The sequence below is a fragment of the Prionailurus bengalensis genome, chromosome C1 (assembly GCF_016509475.1).
Source record: "Prionailurus bengalensis isolate Pbe53 chromosome C1, Fcat_Pben_1.1_paternal_pri, whole genome shotgun sequence".
NCBI lineage: Eukaryota > Metazoa > Chordata > Mammalia > Carnivora > Felidae > Prionailurus > Prionailurus bengalensis.
Window position 1 is genome coordinate 86,199,877 of NC_057345.1, and position 20,216 is coordinate 86,220,092.

Here is a 20,216-nt window from a genome sequence, read left to right on the forward strand (position 1 = left end):
TTATTTATTTTTGAGAGAGACAGACAAGCAGACAGACTGTGAGTGGAGCAGGGGCAGAGAGAGAGGGAGACCCAGAATCCCAAGCAGCCTCCAGGCTCTGAGCTGTTAGCACAGACTGACACGGGGCTCGAACCCACGACTGCAATATCATGATCTGAACTGAAGTTGGGCACTCAACCGACTGAGCCACCCAGGTGCTCCCTCCCTGCCCCCCTCCACTCCTCCTTTTGTAATACCCCGTAGACTTATGTTGGAGCCCTTCGATCTGTCCTCAGTATTTCTTTCCTTCTGTTTTATATTTTTAAATTCCTGTTACTCTGGCTGTGTTCTAACTGAATTCTTCCTGCTATTTTCCCAATCCACTAATTCTCTTTTATTTATTTATTTTTTACTTTTTAAAAAATGTTTATTTATTTTTGAGAGAGAGAGAGAGACAGAGCACGAGTAGGGGAGGGGCAGAGAGAGAGAGAGAGGGAGACACAGAATCCGAAGCAGGCTCCAGGCTCTGAGCTGTCAGCACAGAGCCTGACGCGGGGCTCAAACTCACTAACTGAGAGATCACGACCTGAGCCAAAGTTGGATGCTTAACTGTCTGAGCCATCCACGCACTCCCCACTAATTCTCTTTTAACTGTGTCCATTCTGGAATGTGTCCCCAACCTATTGACCTTTTGATTTTAATGGCTGTGTCTTTTACTTCCAACATTTATCATTCATTCTTTATGACAGCCATCTGTTTTTATGTGGACCCGCCTATTTTTGTTTCATAATTTCTTGTTCTTTTTATGGGTATTCTTCATTTTTTCACCTTGAGGATCTCAGGTGACAGGTTGTTTTGAGATGGCTTTGTTGTTTGCATTTCAGCCTGTGAGAATTCATCTCCTGGTTGAAAACTTTGTTAGTTCTCTTGGTGTTCATGTTTCTTGTGTGTTTTATTTTTATTTATTTCTAATGTTTATTTATTTATTTTGAGAGTGAGGGAGGGGCAGAGAGAGAGAGAGAGAGAGAGGGACATCAAGAGAATCCCAAGCAGGTTCTGTGTTGTCAGCACAGAGCCCAACGTGGGGCTCGAACCCATGAACTGTGAGCTCATGACCTGAGCTGAAATTGAGTTGGATGCTCAACCGACTGAGACACCCAGGTGCCCCTCCTCGTGTGTTTCAGAATTTTCACTTGTAGGTTCACACTGGATGGGAGTTTTTTGTTTCTCCCCACTTCTCTCTGTTTTTTTTCCCTCCTCATCCACTGGTTTTCTTCTTGGTTCCACTTGAACCACCCCCCCCCCCCCCAATCCTCGGTCCTCCAGTCTAGAAACAGACTTTCATGACCCAGGCTCTATTCCCTTGGTGAGCTCAGCAGGCCTGCTTCTCAGGCAAGGATGCAGCTCTGCATAAAGCCCGGTCCCAGGGCAGTGGTTGTGGTCCCTCTCAAGTCCTTCTCACAGGTGGGGGATCCCAGCCTCAGTTTTAGGCCAGGGGCATTTGGCCTGTATACCCTCAAGAACACTTGGCCGTCACTGCTGACTTCCATCTCTGTAGCCAGTGGCCTACTACTGTGACTTGGTTTGTTTGTGGGCTTAAAGAAGTTGATCATATTTTTGCATCCTGCTGTGCCTTTTCTCCCACACATTTTATCCTCATGTGGCTGTGAGGGTGAGAGAGCTCCCTGGGCCCCATAGGAATGCGAATCCCATCCATGGAGTTCCCACTCTTTTGTCCTGATTGCCTCCCAAAGGCCCCCTCCTCATACCATCATACTGATGGTTAGGATTTCAGCACATAAATTTGGTGGGTGGGGAGCACAAACATTGCAAGCAGTAAACCCATTGCAAGCAGTAAGACCATTGCAAGCAGTAAACTAAAGGAGAAAATGTTAAAGTCTATTTGAAAATGAGCAAAATAAGGCTGACCTATTCCAACCTAATTCCCCTTATTCACCCCATAAGTGCAAATTGCTTGCTTTCTGGTAACTCTCAAATCTTTACAGTTAAGACGTATTAGACACTGTATTTGTACTTTCTTTTTTGAAAACCACACCTGATGGTGTGCTGCTGTTTTTGTCTTCCTCACTGCCATTCACTCATCTTTATTCCTTGAGGACTTTGGCTTTCCTCTATCCACTGGGCTACTGCCAATGTTCTCGACGACAGTAACATTTTTCTAATCATTATCATTGCCATCATTAGTAACTTATTGAGTACCTCCAATGTGCTGGCCATTGTAGTAGGTGCTTCATATATACATTAGCTTATTTATTTAGTCCACAGTTTACAGACGAGGAAGTCAAGATTCAGAGAGGCAGTGACTACTGTATTTTAAACTTTCTGAACTCCGGTGATCTTTATTTTTATTCACTTCGAAATCCATTTCATTGGCCTTTTTATTGCTTAAAGCATTTCTTCTGATATCCTAAATCCTGTAAGTCTCCTTTCAGACATTTACCCCACCTACTAACCCTTCCCCAAGACCTCTCTGCGGTCCCTGCCTGTTTCCCCACCTTCTGTGGCCCACATGGTCATTTCTGCTTCCTCTTTCCAGTGTTCTCTGTTGTACTTGGATCTTCTTTCCATAGCCACTTAATCACTAGCCTCCAAAATAAGATCAAGTCCACTGTTTTTGTATTTGTTTCTAGTCTCTTCTAAGCACTATTGGAGAAAATCCCATTATGTTGCCACCAATTAACTCCATTTTAAATGAATTTCTGATTTACCTGGCCCTTGGGTGCTCATAAGTAGTTTAGTTATCCCATTTTGGCTCCCTTGCTGTTTCCCACACTGGCTGTTCCAAAACTTCTTAGCATCCTTTGTCAACACAGCTGCCTCAGCCTCCAGGGCTGCTTGACTTTGCCTTGAGTCTCACCGAGAACATAGCATCATCAGGAGTGATTTCCCCTAACTGTCCTCTTCTCTGCCTCAAAGTGACCCTTCATCTGACATGTCCTTCTTTTTCCTTTCCTTTTAGGTTAAAAGAATCTTTACTATTTTCTACCATTTTCCAATGGTAACTCTGCCCCCCTGTACTGTTGTTTCCACACTGTTCTAGGGAGTCACTCATCCATGGCCTTCCTCTCTTATGTCTTTAGTCCCTACTCCACTCCATTTGCCTGTCTCCTCACCTGCAAACAGGTACATCCGGGTTGGTCAGAGTGATCTTGTCAATTGCTTCCCTGGGTCCTGTAACCTCTCACAGTGTCTCCTTTATGGCCAACCTTGGGACCAGAGAAGCCCCATTCTGGTGAGAGCCTCTCCCACAGGCTGCCCCTGACTTCTTTCAGGCCAGATCAGATGATCTCTTCCTTCTTAGTTTTTCTGTAGCATTTGACAATATCAGCTGCCCTTTTTGCTTGTTCTTTTTGTCTCCTTTGAGTTTAGAATGCTATTTTCCTATTTCTCATCCTCCCTCCCCCTAAAATTATTACCTGTCTATCTTCCTCTGCCAACCCTTTCATGATTTTTCCCAAGGCTCAGACCTTGGCCCACTTCTCTCTCTGGGTGATTGTCTCCTGGGAAATTTCTAACTTCCTATGGGTGTTACCTGCTTCTTCAATTGCCTGCTCCTCCTTTTGTTTCCTGGCTTAGTAATTGTCATCCACACTAGAAATTTGGAATCCTCTTCGACACTACGGCCGCCTTTCCTTCTGCACATCCAGTCACTCAGTACTATCAGCTGTCCCTAGAAGCTGTCTATGTTTTGTTCTTCCGTTCTCAACAGCGTTGCCCTGATTAAGGTTTTGTGGACTATTGGAATAGCCCTTTAAATTTTCTTCCTGCCTTAAGTCTCTCCCGCCTTTAATCTTTTCTCTATACTGTGGCTAGTGTTAGATTTCTAAGACCATTCCTGTGTTCCCAATTGTTCATTGTCTCTACTTTGCCTGTGGGGTCCACAGATCTGTGGAGGTCAGATCCCTTGGCTTGGCATTGGGGCCCTTCCCTGGCAGCCCTTGTGCCCCCCCATCTTATCTCTCCAGCAGCTCCCCACGGCATACCCACCAGCACTCTGCAATAGGGCCACATCCTTGCACCCACACTCTAACACATGTGGTTCACTCTGCTTTTCCTTGTCTCTGCTGGGTTTTATAATTCCTGGCCTGTCTCCACAGTTATCTCTTTGATGAAACATTTGTGACCCATCTTTCTTGACTCTCGTGGGACTTTATTCACACCTGCCCCGCCCCCCACCTTCGAGTTGCTTTTATATTCTAGACAGCTGTATGTGATTCTCTCTCCTCTCTACTAGCTTTTAAGCTTCTTGGAGGCATCTTTGTTTTCTCAGGTGCCAAAGTACAGTGAGTACCTAATAAATATTTATTGAATTAAAAATTGGATAATATATCTAGGTCCACCAATGTGAAGCAAAGAGCTAAGGTGCTTAGCAGCCCATTATCACCGTCAGCACATGAAGCACTAACAAAAAGGAAAACATTTTCAGCTTTTGCTTTAATATACAATCAACTGAGAGTTTCTTTTCTTTTTCTCTCTCTCTTTTTTTTTTTTTTTTGAAATGTGACTTTACTAAAATAAGAGAAAATACATTTTAACCGAGCTTGCATCAATATAATTTTGGTGTTCAGATGAACTGGAAATGTTCACAGAATGGTTGGCTGAGTCAAGTAAGGTGTCAACAACCATCTGTCATCTAACAAATGAGCTTTTTGTGATTGTTGAAAAGCACAATTAAGTTCACTCAGAAAAAAAAGAATCTATTAAAAGTTAGGTGGGAAGATGAAAGAATTTTTTATATAGCATTTTAATTAAACGAAATTGGCTTGTTAAATCTTGGGGTCCCTGAAATGCTTAGAGAACGTTATAGAAAAATGTTACACCTCCTTCAAAGCAGATTTTATCAAAATCCTTAGCCAAAAAAATCTTATGCAGCTATGTTTCTCTACCAGTGTTATTGGAGGAGTATTATTATGCTAGCAAATGCCAAACATTCAGTCTTGTGAAACCATATTTGTGGAAATGGTATCAATGAACACATTTTGCATGTCGTTAACATACAAGCAATACAAAAACTGGAAACTATTGCAAAGCCATAAAAGACCCCAGAGTATAGAGGCAATTATAGATAAACTTATTATTAATCAATGTTTATTTTTTTCCCCAGTTCATTAAAATTCAACACCAGAGTTTTATTTAAAATAAGATACCATATTGCCAAATGTGGGGTTTTTTTTGTTTTTTTTTTAATTATCTATGCCATGAAAGCAAATCACTTTTTTTTTTTTTTTAATTTTTTTTTTTTCAACGTTTATTTATTTTTGGGACAGAGAGAGACAGAGCATGAACGGGGGAGGGGCAGAGAGAGAGGGAGACACAGAATCGGAAACAGGCTCCAGGCTCTGAGCCATCAGCCCAGAGCCTGACACGGGGCTCGAACTCACCGACCGCGAGATCGTGACCTGGCTGAAGTCAGACGCTTAACCGACTGCGCCACCCAGGCGCCCCGCAAATCACTTTTTAAGGTGCTTTTTGCTTCTGTAGTTAGAACTCAAACCAACAATAACCAAGTAGACTACTTTCTCTTCCTTAAGGGACTCGGAAGATGGGAAAATACAGGAGAGGGAAAGTCAGTATGGCAAAAGCACGTGGCGATTGAGAGGATTTTGACCGAGTATGAAACTAACATTCCAGGTTCTAGGGTCTGTTGGTCTGAGTTATGTGAACAGTAAGACACCATTTCATTAATTTGCTGGCAAAGACCTTAATTTTTCATTATTCTTTACACTTTGCTGTTTTTGATAGTCAACGTATAGTTGTATTTAGTAACCATCTTACAGTATTTATACCTGTCATTATTAGACATTTTTCTACCGTGATTAGGTAACTGGGCTGTTTAAAAAAGAAACACCTCCAGAATAGCTAAATTTTTAAAGTCACTACCTACATCTGCCAAAACAGATTAGTAGCAAATTTCCAGAACAGAACAAATTGTCTTGATCTCCTTACCTAACACTTTGTTTTATGTCAAATCTAACTGCTTTCAGGGAACAAGACTTCTTGATGGAAGCTTATATTTTGACATAAAAATTTTGGGGGCTGCAAGTGTAAAGTAATTTTATCCTTATTTTGCAGGCTGAATATTGCTGTATTATTACTTTTATGGGATTCACACTATAAAAACACCATATATTCATGATAAACTTGATCTGGTCTTAACTCACTATAACCCCATTGAACTTACTGGCACAGAAACTTGAATATTCTGTTTGAGAAATTAAAATCTCTTGATTATACAAATAAGTGCTACCTTGTAAACCAATATTTATACTTCAAGCACTGCTTCCTCCATAACTGTATCCATTGTCATTCCTGCATTTATTTTTTTTATTTCAGATGCATTAGGTATTAGTTCTTATGATAGTGATAAACATTGGCCAAGCAGAATTAAAACTTTAATCAGAATACTGAAGTGTGGGTGTTTTTATAAAGGAAATTTATTTTTAGAGTATTCCTGAAAATTACTTTGGATTAGGTCCTATAAGGATCTTTCATTTTTAAAATGTATATATCTCCTTTATGGTATAATAAATATTGCTTTCTTTTTTTTGTACTGTAATATTTCTTTGCTCAGGATCACACCATGCGTCAAGTTATTTTTTTTTAAAGTTTATTTATTTTGAGAAAGAAGTAGGGGAGGGAAAGAGAGAGGGGGAGAGAGAATCCCAAGTGGGCTCCAAGCTGAGACGTGGGGCTCCATGTCATGAACCATGAGGCTCAACCTACTGAGCCACCCAGGCACCCCTGCTTCAGGTTATTGTTTGTGTTCGGGCGATAGAGAATGTCCGACTGATTATGCAGTGATCACAGGACAAAGGCTAGAAGTATATTGAGGTGTTATACTATGGTGGCTAAGCATTTGGGCTTTGAGCCAGACTGCTTGAGTTAAAATATGAGCTCTTCCACTTCCTTGTTGTGTGACCTTGGGCAAAGTCCTTGACTGCTCTGTGCCTCAATCTCCTATCTGTAAAATGAGTTGTCTGGAGTATTTAATGAGTTCATACATATAAAATGTTTAGAACTGTGCCTGGTATATAGGAAGTACTCAACAAATATCTATCACAGAATAATTGACCTCTTCAGTAATATATCTAGTTTATTAAGAATTCCAGATAGTTGTACTTTATTTCCTGAATAATAAAGTCAACAGCAGTAATGATATTGGTTGTGGGATACAAAATACATTTGCATCTTTGCTATAAAAATTAGCAATGCTAATAATGGGTTATTGTGTTTTCTGGGATATTAGTAACTTTAGGATACAGGTAACAGATGAGCCAGAGACCCTCAGTACAATGCCATCATGGAAGCATGTGAAATCAAAATGTTACTGTCATCCCACATAATTGCTTCCCCAGTGAAAAAGCCTAGAAATATTAGTTATGTTTTTTTTTCAAGTGAATATGTCTTGTAGACTTTACCAGTTCTCTTTCTTCCCTAACTCCACTTCCATTAAGATTTTTGTTTTAGATTGAAAATGAAAGGAAGTTAATTTGTTACAAAATGCTGATGTCAGACTAATTTATTAAGTCTCTTTACTGATCTATTATTTCCTTTCACTTTCCTTATACCATAAACAAACTGTGGAAGAACTTTTGTATCTTATTTTTATCCCCCAGTGCCAAATGTATACTACTAATGTTTAATCATTATTCGTTGAATGAATTATCCAGCATGACAGAAGGTCCATTCTTCAGCCAACTCATGTCTTTATTTGTTTACAGAGGACTCAGAGCCAGTCGGGCAACATTAAGTGAGCACATGGTGGGGGGAGAGGGGGAGGGATGGCAGAGGAAGCAAGAGGGATTGTGCTAAACTGTATCTGTAGGTTAGATGAAACAGCAGCCAGAGTGATGACCACTGCTGTGTGTAAGGAAAGCTTCTGCCAGAGGTGAATATGAATATATACTTCTATGAATGATAGAAATCCCTAAAGTGATTGTAGACTATTTTTGTTTTCCAGTTCAGTGGGCATTATGATTCCATAAAATAAGTAAAGATATGTACATACACATATTTACCCCCTCCATATTGATGCACATATGAAATACTTTACCCTGAAAGAAAGTTAGTTTAACAAAGGTCACTTGCCTAGTATCTGTTCATTTGCTATATCTCTGTCTATTGAGACTTGATGGAACTTTAGGGTTGTTTGCAGAAACAACTTTGTTCTAAATTTACAAACAATCTGAGGAGCTATAGAAGTACCATTAGTGGTAACATAAATAACTTTTCTAACTGGAACAAAAGCAAAATTTCAATATTACTACCAAAGCATTGGCCATTGTACAGCAAGCAGGCTTGCAGCTGGGGAGGACCACCTGGCCCTGCTCTCTTGGCCTACTTGCCAGACTTCAAAAGAAACTGCGAAAAACAGCTGGAAAAATAATAGTCCACTTAAAATTTTTTTTAATGTTTATTTACTTTTGAGAGAGAGAGAGAGAGAGAGAGTGTGTGTGTGAATGAGTGGGGGAGGGGTAGAGAGAGAAGGAGACACAGAATTTGAAGCAGTCTCCAGGCTCTGAGCTGTCAGCACAGAGCCCAACGTGGGGGCTTGTACTTATGAGCCGTGAGATCATGACCTGAGCTGACGTCAGATGCTTAACCTACTGAGCCACCCAGGTGCCCCAATAATAGTCCACTTTTAAGTTCTAATTGTTAGGATGGCAACTGAGGGTCCTACAGGTTAATTGTATGTAGGCTTCAAGACATTGGAACAGTTTTACTGGACTTTTCTCAGTCTTACCTCTTAGGCTTTCTGTGAGTTCAGGCATATTTACATTATAGTGCCCTACTTCTTGATCATGTCCCCTGTTCTGAAGCCTTGGCATAAACTGCATCCTGTAGTGAGAAAGTCAACTTGCCAGCCTTTTCCATTCTTCCTAGCAGCTCTTAACATTTAACCTCTTCCTTGAAACTTGCAGGCTTGGGAGCCTCTGCCTTCCCCAAGCCTTCCCTTCCCTTGCCTGATCCTTTCTTGTGTACAGTGTTACTTCACGCTATGCATGTTATTGAACATTGACACCTTTGTCTCTTCATGTTGTTTGTATGACAGTGTGGACTTTCGCCCTTGAGGACAGGCTGGTGACTTTTTGACTCACAGTGTTGATAGATGCTTACTGAGTAAATGGCTGTTGATAGGGTATAAAATTCACTGGAATTTTGAAGCTGAGCAAAGATAGTTTGAATCTTTTGTAGATTATTTTTGCACAATTGACATTCTTTTTACCGATACCCCTACCATCCACAAAATGGGCCAGTCTCAGAACTGATAAGACCTATTAATAGCATGCTACAGATCAACTTGAAAAATAATTATTGGAGAAGTAGAAAAGGACATTTGGTGGCAAATCAAGTAAACTTTGTTGTTCTAAGGTATTTGAAGAATTGTGCAAAAGAATATGTTCGTGTTAAACTGATTTGTGTTCCTTCTTTCTAACTGCTGTTTACTGCTCAAATATAAGTATTTGGCCATTTTTTCCTCTCTATCTTTCTCTTTTCCTGGATAATGTCTATTATCAATGCATTCTGGTTACATATCCCAACCATGTTCCTTTTATATGTGATTATCTAATATGACGGGGGAGGAATTTGTGTATCTTCTTTTCTTGAAAGCTGCCCGCTATTTATCATGTTATAACTGCAAGATTCTTCTGCACAAGGGCTTTTGGGTCTTGAGCTTAGATTTCAAAAGTAGAAGTGCTTTGTGTCCCCCTCCATGGAAAGGATTTGCAAGCTATTTGTTAAATTCAAGCATTCTTAAAGAATTTATTTAGATGACTGCTAACTCTACTGCATTAGAAGCTTTAACATTTGATATGTATTGGATTAAAGTATATATAATCTTAAAGTATATTCTGATAAACTTCAATTTACTTACAAATATCACTTAATGTTTTTGAGTAAAACTCATTATTGCACAAAAGCTTAGAAGTGAGTTTAGTGCTACCTACCAATTTGCACATAATACTTCATTTTTAACTGCTATTAATAAATCGTAGGCCTTTTAAAATACAAAGTTTTCTTGCAGTCACTCCACATAATTGCATATCTTATTCTTAGCAGGTGCTTTGTTTTTGTTCCCCCCCCCCCCAGCCTTTTCTATTTTTTTCTTAGTTTATTTCACTTATCTTCTATATAATAGACCCAAACTGCCTTGTGTTGAAGGAAATAGCTGCATGATGTGTACCACGAGTCTTGTATGTGATGGGCTTTAACCTCAGTTTATGTCTCTCCCCCCTGCACAGTCCCTTCAGTCTGAATATGTTCATTACTAAGGCCTTGCCGCTCCGACGAAGGCTGTTCCACTCTTAGACACAGTGTCTTCATCTGGACGAGCAATGTAGAGAGAAAGCCACTGCTGTTCGAGGGATATTTCTGCCTTCTTACCTTAAATTAAGGAGAGCACTCACATAAGACCTTCAAGAGACTTGAAACCAGAAAACTCTGGTTAATGACTACTATAAATGCACTGAAACTATGTTTATGGAGATGTCAATGCTTTTTAAGACCGTTTTAATGTTGAATTTGGTATTTTGAAAGGTTATTTTTAATGTATTTCGGTAATACATTTGCTACTACCTTTACATGTACAGTGTTACATTATGTATGTATTGTGAACTTTAAAAGACTATTTTGATAAATTTATAAATCTATAAAATTATGTAAAAACTAGACTCTATTTTGACTTAGATTTTCTTGTCGTTTGCTACCAAAAATTTGTATTTTGAATTTATTTAGTATGGTTTTGTCTACGATGAATAAATAATTCCTCTTTATTAAGAAAAAGTAAGGGAGAAAGTTTTTAGAAAGTGATTTTTTTTATGTCCCCTGTGAATAGGGCAGATCAGTTCATTCTTTTGGGAAGTCAGTCTAATGTAATGAGTTTATGCAAGTTTATCTCTGGCAAGAGGATAATCGTTTGATATGGCTTGTTCAGACCGTTTCCTTTCCCTTTTGTTTTTGTTGCTCAGCTGTTTAGTTTCGCATCCTTGTGGGGCTTTAACAAAATTTAACATCCAGTTGAAGATCAGAATTCACTGAACGTTTCTCCTGAAAACACAGTTTTTCTCTATGAAATGACTCAACATTCCAAATGCTTTTATTTCTTTCTTCCTCTCGAGAGTTCTTAACCCAGTTAGAATATTTTGCTTTTGGTACGAGGTTGTTGTCTGTAACCATGTGTGGTCTGGCACCAGTTTTAAATCAATGAAGATAAAAACTGAATAAGATGCTGCTGTTTCTCTGTATTAAAGGAGATGTGTTTGTAACAGATTACGAACACCTAAGACACAAGCCAGCATGTCAGAAACCTAACGTGGAAATGAAGGGACCCCTGACAGGTGCTCACAGTCCTTTTATGTAAGTGTAATCTGGCATCAGGCCTCAGAAGCCCGTAGGTTTCATTTCCATGGGGTGTGGGGAGCCTTAGATTCTGATTATCTTCCATGCTGCTTAAGAATGGACTGTTCAGACAGTTAAGTGGATCCACATGAAGTGCTTTCCTCTCAACCACTGAGTTATTTATAATATATTTATTAAGGACGGGGTACCTTGAGGCTATTACACATGCTTCGGCAAAACATCTTGTTCATGTTTTACATTTTAAAAAGGCATTTGAATGAATGTTTGGCTCAGGTTCATTACTTAAGCTTCAGTAACTGCAGTACCAAATAATTGCACTAAGCTGATGAAAAAAATGAATTGTATGTTTTAGGAGTCAAAAATTAAAATAAGTGAAATTAAATTGTATACCTTTTCTAAAACTGAAAGAGTAAAATATTTTATTATGAGTTATTGTAAAAAAAAAAGAGTGGTTAGTGGTACAGGAAGATGGTAGTATTTAAAAAAAATCAGTGAAAAGTAATTCAGATGACGTTTGAAAAGTGGGGAAAAGGGAACCATATGGACAGTTTTAGTTCTGTGAACACTAATTTGTGTGCAGCTATTGAAATGATTGTAAAATTGACTACTATAAATTCTCCATAATTATGTTGTGTATTAGTCCTGTGTATCAACATGTGTATGTCTTAGAATTATTTGTACACATGTCCATACACAGACAAATCAAGAAGTGTATGTATATAATATAGAAAGTATATAGCAAAGTAATTCTACTCCAAAAATAAAAAAATTGTTGACATGTATTTTGTTATGAATAGTTTACCTTCCAAAAGATAATTTGTTCTATTTTAAAGTGTAGAAAAATGCACTGCTAATAAATAATAAAAGTTTTATGCAATTTATGTTTCCCCTGACTTTTATAATTTGGATTTTGAGTTATCAGTGTACTGAAGTCTCTTTATAATTTTCTATTTGATCCATTCTGGTTGGTGCCTTTCAAATTTCTCAAGATCTCCATTCTGGATTTTCAGTTTATCTTGTATTGACTTTCCAGGTTGTGGCCATTTTTTGAAGTATATGACAGTGAGCACAAAGAAACCTTATACGTTGCCTTTCACAAAAGTCAGATAATGTCAGGCTCCTGCTGTTTTTCTCTCTATATAATTTTCCTTTCTGTTAATAAAACACTGATTGTGATCAGAGTTTTGGGTCCTGCTTGGTCATTTACGACTATTGTATGATACACTGGTGATTGGTGCCTTTTGAGTAAGAATGGCCATTTTTCTTAAGGAGAAATTATAGAAATAAATCAGATGGAAGAAACCTCACCTCTTGGAAGAGGCAGCTTGAGAGAAAGAAGCTACACTAGTTATTAAAGATACTTTATGTATTCAAACTGTATCTCCTCGGGTTGTGAAATTTCTAAGGTTTTGCCCTTCTCTTTTGTCTTTACATTTTTTTTTGGTTTCAGAACACAGGGAAAAAGGTGTGGGTGGGAAGGTAGTTTCACTTCTTGAGTTGAGAATCTGCCAATTAGAAGTTCTCACAACACTGCAGGAGACAGGTGGGGTACTGAAGTTGTCATGGGACCACATCTTAGGGAAGGAGAGTTCTTCGGAATTCATGAAGGGCAGAAAATATTTTTCTCCAGATTTAGTTCTTATGAAGAACACAGTCAAACTATTTAGTCAGTCAGTTAACCAGTTCCAACAAATTCCTGACCTAGCTGTCATTGAGTTCACATGGTTTTGTTGTCCCTAGATGATTTATAAACCTCCAAACACAGCTGGAGAGGCTACCCCATATCTATTCAGCTGGGGTGCAATGAACAGGTGGAACATGAGTTTACCAATGATAAGCCACAGAAATGTATTTTCAAAATGGTTCACACTTGTATGCTTTCCTTTGTGACATTTGTTAAACTACCAATGTGTTAAAGGTTTCCACTTACACCAGTTGTTGGTATATAAGCTGGACAGTATTCTGTGGTGTTTCATGTTCTGGAAGAAGTCTGGGCTCTTTCCTGAAGTGACCTCATAAGGCAGAGTTAATGGTGCTTGCAAAAACCCTGCAGTCATCTCTATAACGCCCAGCAAGGCAAGAATTTGGTCTCAGCCTGTGTCCTTTGAAGATTAACTAGGGAATTTCCAATTACAGCAAGATATACTTTATAGCAGAAGATAAAACTTCTTTATTTACACATAGCTTTCATAGTAGTGGCATTCATGGCTTAGAAAGGAACGTAGAAAATAATTGTATGAAGTTATTTTGAGCTGGATTGAAATGTTAATATATTCCCACCCTGTTCCTTTTCTATGGATTGAATTATGATAATCATATCAAGAAGGAGAAAAATAGCTTTTCTAGAGAATTTTAAACCTTTTTGGTGAGTGCAAGTAGAAACTTACATCAAAAGACTACTTTTTTTTTAATTTTATTTTTTTAAATTTACATCCAAGTTAGTTAGCATATAGTGCAACAATGATTTCAGTAGATTCTTTAATGCCCCTTACCCATTTAGCCCATCCCCCCTCCCACACCCCCTCTAGTAACCCTCTGTTTGTTCTCCATATTTAACAGTCTCTTCTGTTTTGTCCCCCTCCCTGTTTTTATATTATTTTTGTTTCCCTTCCTTTATGTTCATCTGTTTTGTCTCTTAAAGTCCTCATGAGTGAAGTCCTATGATTTTTGTCTTCGAAAGACTACTTTCATTTAAAAAAAAATGTTTTTTTTAACGTTTATTTATTTTTGAGACAGGGAGAGACAGCATGAACGGGGGAGGGTCAGAGAGAGGGGGAGACACAGAATCAGAAACAGGCTCCAGGCTCTGAGCTGTTAGCACAGAGCCTGATGCGGGGCTCGAACTCACGGATCGAGAGATCATGACCTGAGCTGAAGTCGGATGCTTAACCGACTGAGCCACCCAGGCGCCCCCGAAAGACTACTTTTTTTTTTTTTTTAATTTTTTTTTTCAACATTTATTTATTTTTGGGACAGAGAGAGACAGAGCATGAACGGGGGAGGGGCAGAGAGAGAGGGACACACAGAATCGGAAACAGGCTCCAGGCTCTGAGCCATCAGCCCAGAGCCTGACGTGGGGCTCGAACTCAGGGACCGCAAGATTGTGACCTGGCTGAAGTCGGACGCTTAATCGACTGCGCCACCGAGGCGCCCCGCGAAAGACTACTTTCAATGCAACATACAGTTACTTGGAAACTGGTTTCAAACGGACAAACATAAACTAAGTGACCTTTTCACTCACCATACCTTTCTTTAACCTGCATACCACCCAAATAGCGAAGATTCACAACACCACTGGCTATTTCTCTTTTGGTTCTAATCAAGTTGACCAAAGTGGTTCTGAGAGGTTGGTCTCCTAAGTGAAAAAGGGGTCAAGGTAGAAACTGTAGAAATCATTCCAGCTGCAAATGTTTATACATTTACATGAAACTTCAGATTTGGGGGTAATGATCTGTCAGATGTATTTTGTTTACTACTATCATGGCTCTCTTCCAAAAGGATTTAAACTGGCTTCAAAGAATGGACCAGGTGTACCACAGAGGAGCAAAAAAGGGGCTTTGGACACCAAGTTTTGAGATAACGGATGCTGGAGCCGGAAGCTGAGACAAATAGTCCTCTCAGATGTCATAGGGTATTGGTCCTCTCTTCCCAGGTTGGGCAAGTTTACGCTAAATGCTCACCTTCATTCATGTACAGGACACCTTATTGGTATTTATTTTACTCAAAAATTTAAGAATACTACAATACGTGCTTATTACCAATAAGACCAAGCTGTGTAGTAGATCTCTAGAACTTACTTTGTACCCTTTTACTAATTTGCTAAGAGGGTAAATCTTACTGTTAAGTAGTTTTACTACAAAATTATAATAATGACAATTATTATAAGAGGATGGAAGGAAACTTTTGAAGGTGATGGGCAAGACTGGTAGTGGTTTCTTGGATGTGTACTTACCTCCAACTCCATCAAGTTGTATACATTAAATATGCACAGCTTTTTGGATGTCAGTCATGCCTCAATAAAGTGGTTTAAAAATGTTTTTAAAGAAGAGATAATCTCCAAGTGAGATTGTCAGTCTTGACATCCAGATCTCCAAAAATGATTGTCAGGGACATGAAATAGAAAGTTCAAAAGACAAATTGAAATCAGGGATCAGAATAGTATAATGATAGTCTACGTAAGTATCTTATCTATCATCTATCTGGTGTACATCTGGCCTTACTGAGAGCTGATAGAGATAAAGCTGTGACGTATAACATATGCCTTTTTTGCACTGAGAAGCAAAACCTGGGAGATATGGGGGTCCTAGAGACCTGAGATTAGAGGAGCCAATCCATTCTTGTCTTTAAAAAAAAAAGTAAGACTCTGGAGGAAATGGAACTATTTTTAAAAATCTAGGTTTCTTGCAGGCAGAGAGACTTAATGCCACACTGCACATTCTGAGAGAGATGCCATACCCCACGAGGCAAGTTCCAGGCGGTTTCTCAACTCTAGAAAGATGTAATCAATTAGCTTCTCACGTAGCTTCGGTTGTAAATAACGTGGCATCCGCTGATTGTAACCAGTGGGTTTAGTTGACTAGGCCTTAGTTTTTCCTGATTTGAGGAGGTATATAATATTCACTTCTTCTCTCCCTTGGCCATTTTTCGCACCAATTTCCTTCGCAAGTACAGCAGCCTGTCGAAGATTTTCCTGCTGCTTCAGGCCAAGTCAGTACCCTGCTTTATCACCTAGATCACATGCCTTCAATGGCCGCAGAGTAATGGCCGGGGACCACACTGAATGACTGCACTTCAGAAACCATAAAACAGAGCAGAGACACCAGCTCAGAGTGTCTCATGTCCTACTGGCACGGAACACCAGCCTCGGAGTTCTCCTTCTCAGACACTGCAGAAGAGGCTGAGTGAGGGGCACTGGCCCCAAGATGGCTGTCCCATTGCGACAAGAAGTGAGAGACCCTGACACTCGACCAAGCTGATGAACTGAGACTTTACAATAGTTTGATCCATTTTAAACTTAAGTCTGTTGGGAAAATTATCCTTAATTAAGGATTCCTTTTTCAGTGACAGGGGGTTGGGATTGCTAATTTCCAGGGTAAACCGAAAGAGGAAAATTTCATCCATCCTGTCTGGAGGAGAGCTAAATGTCAATTACTGAGTCAGGAACTAATTATCAGCCATTCTGGAGCTAGGAGAAGCCCTGTTTGTCGGTGTCCCCAAGATCACCCCTGGGTTCCATGATTTGTTAGAAGGGTTCACATGACTCAGCATGTGGGTGCACTCACAGCTAAGATTTATTACAGTGAAAGGAAACCGCAAAATCAGCCGAGGGAAGTGGTGCATGGAGCGAGGCCTGGAGGACACCAGGTGCAAAAGCTTCCAAGCATCCTCTCCCAGTGGAGTCACACACGATGTGCTTAATTCTCCAGCAACCAGTGGTGACAACACAAGTGAAGTGTTGTCTACCAGGGAAGCTCATTAGAGACTCTGCACCAAGGTTTTTATTGGGGGCTGGTCAGGTAAGCATCCTCTGATTAGCATGAGCCAAAATTCCAGACTTCCCGAAGGAAAGCAGGTGTTCTGCCTAAACCTTATTGTTTGCACGGTCTGGGCACCTCGAACCACCGTGATAACGAGGGAAAGTCTGACGTCAGTGCAGGGAGCTGTTTACCAGTCGAGTTCCCAGGTGGAAGCTAAGGCCAACCTTGAAAGCAGGCCTTGCTAAGGACATCAGTCTTAAACCTGCTATGTAAATGTAGTTTTGTACACTGTGTATCTTAGCTGACTAATTTGGTGGTAACCAAAGCCCACTTAAATGAATGTGCAGTTTTACATTATGAAGTTGACCCACAGTCTCTGTTTCTGAAGGCTTCTCCATGAAGGGCAGGAGCTGTGATCTGTAGAGAGGAATGCTATCCTTTGGGGTCTCCAGTGCTCCAGATGGGCCAGAGTTCTCATTTCTGTGTTGTTTTTAAATGGATAAATTCAGAAGTGGATTCCTTTCAAGGGAAACTGGAGTACGAAAAACTCCCTGAATCATCTTTGCTCTCAGAGATGAACTAGTCTCAAAACTTTGCTCTTACTATTTACCTGTTACTTAATAAGTGAAAGAAATAAAAATAGGTTATTACAGCTTTAACGATATCACAATTTCAAAAATATTGAAGTAAAAAAGTAACCGAAAAAAATTAAAGCAAAAAACTAACTGCAGTGAAAATAAAGACACCACTGAAGCTTTAATAAAAAAGATACACTTAAAATAGTAACATAGAAATGAAAATGATAAAATGTTTATATAAACTGATGAACTGCTTAAAATGAGATAAGAGGCAAATCTAAAGAATGAAACAGTGAGAGGGGTACCAGGGTGGCTCAGTCGGTTGAGTGTCTGACTCTATTTCAGCTCAGGTCATGATCTCATGGTTCATGGGATTGAGCCCCACATCGAGCTCTGTGCTGGCAGCACGGAGTCTGCTTGGGATTCTCTCTCTGTCTGTCTCTCTCTCTGCCCTTCCCTTCTTATGCTCTCTTTCTCTAAGTAAATAAATAACAAACTTTAAGAAGAATGAGACAGTGAGATAATAGCATTTAGGAATTGAAAAAAAATTTTTTTTAATTTTGTTTTTGAGAGAGACAGACAGGGACAGAGCGTGAGTTGGGGAGGAGCAGAGAGAGAGGGGAACACAGAATCCAAAGCAGGCTCCAGGCTCTAAGCTGTCAGCACAGAGCCCGACGCGGGGCTTGAACTCACGAACCACAAGATCATGACCTGAGCAAAGTCAGCCACTTAACTGACTGAGCCACCCAGACACCCCAGGAATTGAAAATTTTAAAGGATGGGCTAGAATAATCTAAAACTAAGAATAAATCAAACAAGTCCTGGATTTTTAAAAATAAGAAAAAAAATAAAGAAGTTTAAAATACCTTCAACAAAGCAATAGGGCTGCTTGCACAGAGAAAGTCACGGATGCCCAAGGCTTCCCATTTTGCCTGATCCCAAGGTTGAGCTACCTTGGACAGGCTTTATATGAGTCAAAATTCCCAGGAATATTCTAAGGAAAAGACCTATGAGCCAGACATTTTGTCCGTTCAAATGATCCCAATTATATCTCCAGCCTGGCATCTGCAGACCAGCAAAAGCAGTGAAGCCTTGTGGGGATGTTAAGAATATAGTAAATCCATAAGTTATCTTGCTAGATAGCACTGAGAGGTTTGAGGTGGAGGAAACAGACGTGGAGAAGTGAAGTGACTTGTCCAAGTTCATCCAGCTAGCAGGTGGTCCAGCCCAGATTTAAAACACAGTGTTAATGGCAAAACCAAGCTCCCGACATTTTTGCTGTGTTACCTAGAGCCAGTCTGTCAAATACGACCTGATTGCTAGGAAGGGGCACATCAAAGTAAAATAACCAGAAACCTCTCAAGCAAGATGGGTCTCAGCATGTTAAAGCTTCAGGTGGTTCACATATTGTTAGGCCCAGAAGAAGTTTGGTTAAACCGTGCTATTGCTTTGAAAATAGGCCATGTTTCGAGGCAGGGAGCCTTAGAGACATCTATGAAATAATCTCTTGCTGATTCTCAGTCAGCATGAAGAATCCAAAAAGATCAAGAATTCATACATGAGGCCTTATGTAAGAAAATGAAATTCTTAAAATTGTAAAAAAAAACCTCGTTTTAATGTAGTGTTGAAAGGATTAGTTGGCCAAAGGCAGAAAGTTCAGATTTGAGGTTCCCACAGCAACCTGCCTATGGACCTTTTTGACACGCTCTAGAAAAAGCTTCTCTTTCTGTGCTCACACAATGGGCAGCATCTAATAAATGGGTTGAGGCTGTGAAGGGATTCTTTAGATAAATTTTAACATTGTCCTAATAATAAATTCTGGGAAATTCTTTTCCGAGTTGTGTCGTTCTTTTGGTTTTAATGGGCTTAAACACTATGCACCAATACACCTGACGATATTATAACTGGAATCCTATACTTAATACCATTTTATTGAAAGTATGTATTGTGGGTTTTACTCAATATGTTACTTTTATTTTAAGAAGTAATATGACTCACAAAAAAACCCCAGAAATTAATAAGAGTAAAATATTTAAATCCTTTATTCCCACAAATTGGCTAACCTGAATTTTGATAACAGATCATACGTCCAGATTTTTTTTTTTTTTCAAAAGCATGTTCTATATAGGGCGCCTGGGTGGCTCAGTTGGTTAAGTGTCTAACTTTGGCTCAGGTCATGATCTCAAGGTTCGTGGGCTTGAGTCACACATTGGGCTCTGTGCTGACATCTCAGAGCCTGGAGCCTGCTTCAGATTCTATGTCTCCCTCTCTCTCTGCCCCTCCCCCACTCGTGCTTTGTCTGTCTCTCTTAAAAATAAACATTAAAAAAAAAAATCATGTTCTATACTCAAATAATGACTCTATCTGAATACCTGGAATGTTATGTGTTTTCTTGTTCCTGCACAAAAATGATATGCTGGACAAAAACAGGCCCTGGCTCCTCTTGTGAATTACATTTTAAGGTTTCTTCTCATATATTTTACTTGCCATATATTGTCAATCCTTTCAGTGGTCCACTTATTTTCCACCTTCTTCAGGATGCCTTGTCATCTGTTGTGTTTGGTGAAGTGTAATTCCGCCCGCCCCCCCCTCCCCCCCCTCCCCCCCCCCCCCCATCACAAAGCTGTGGCATCTTTAGTGTGTGCTTTTTGTTGCTGTATCCCAGGTGTCTGACTCATCATGGGTATAGATTAGACCCTTTTATTTCACTTGACTTTTACTTTTTTTCATATACTCTCCCAGTGCTTCAGAAATAAGTGCTACATCAATTTCATTTTCTTGGGTAGACCCTTGGCCATTA

General features: G+C 39.6%; 1 protein-coding gene across 3 annotated transcripts in view; it reads left to right on the forward strand.

Annotated features, from left to right (window-relative positions):
- CDC14A (cell division cycle 14A) overlaps positions 1 to 12,542 on the forward strand; it is a 188,888-nt gene extending 176,346 nt beyond the window's left edge. For all 3 annotated transcript variants that reach the window (XM_043575678.1, XM_043575675.1, XM_043575676.1), the window contains one exon: positions 10,245 to 12,542. In XM_043575678.1, the coding sequence (XP_043431613.1) occupies positions 10,245 to 10,274 (30 nt within the window). In that variant the 3' untranslated portion in view covers positions 10,275 to 12,542. The remainder of the gene's footprint in view (positions 1 to 10,244) is intronic.
- The last annotated feature ends 7,674 nt before the right edge of the window (positions 12,543 to 20,216 follow it).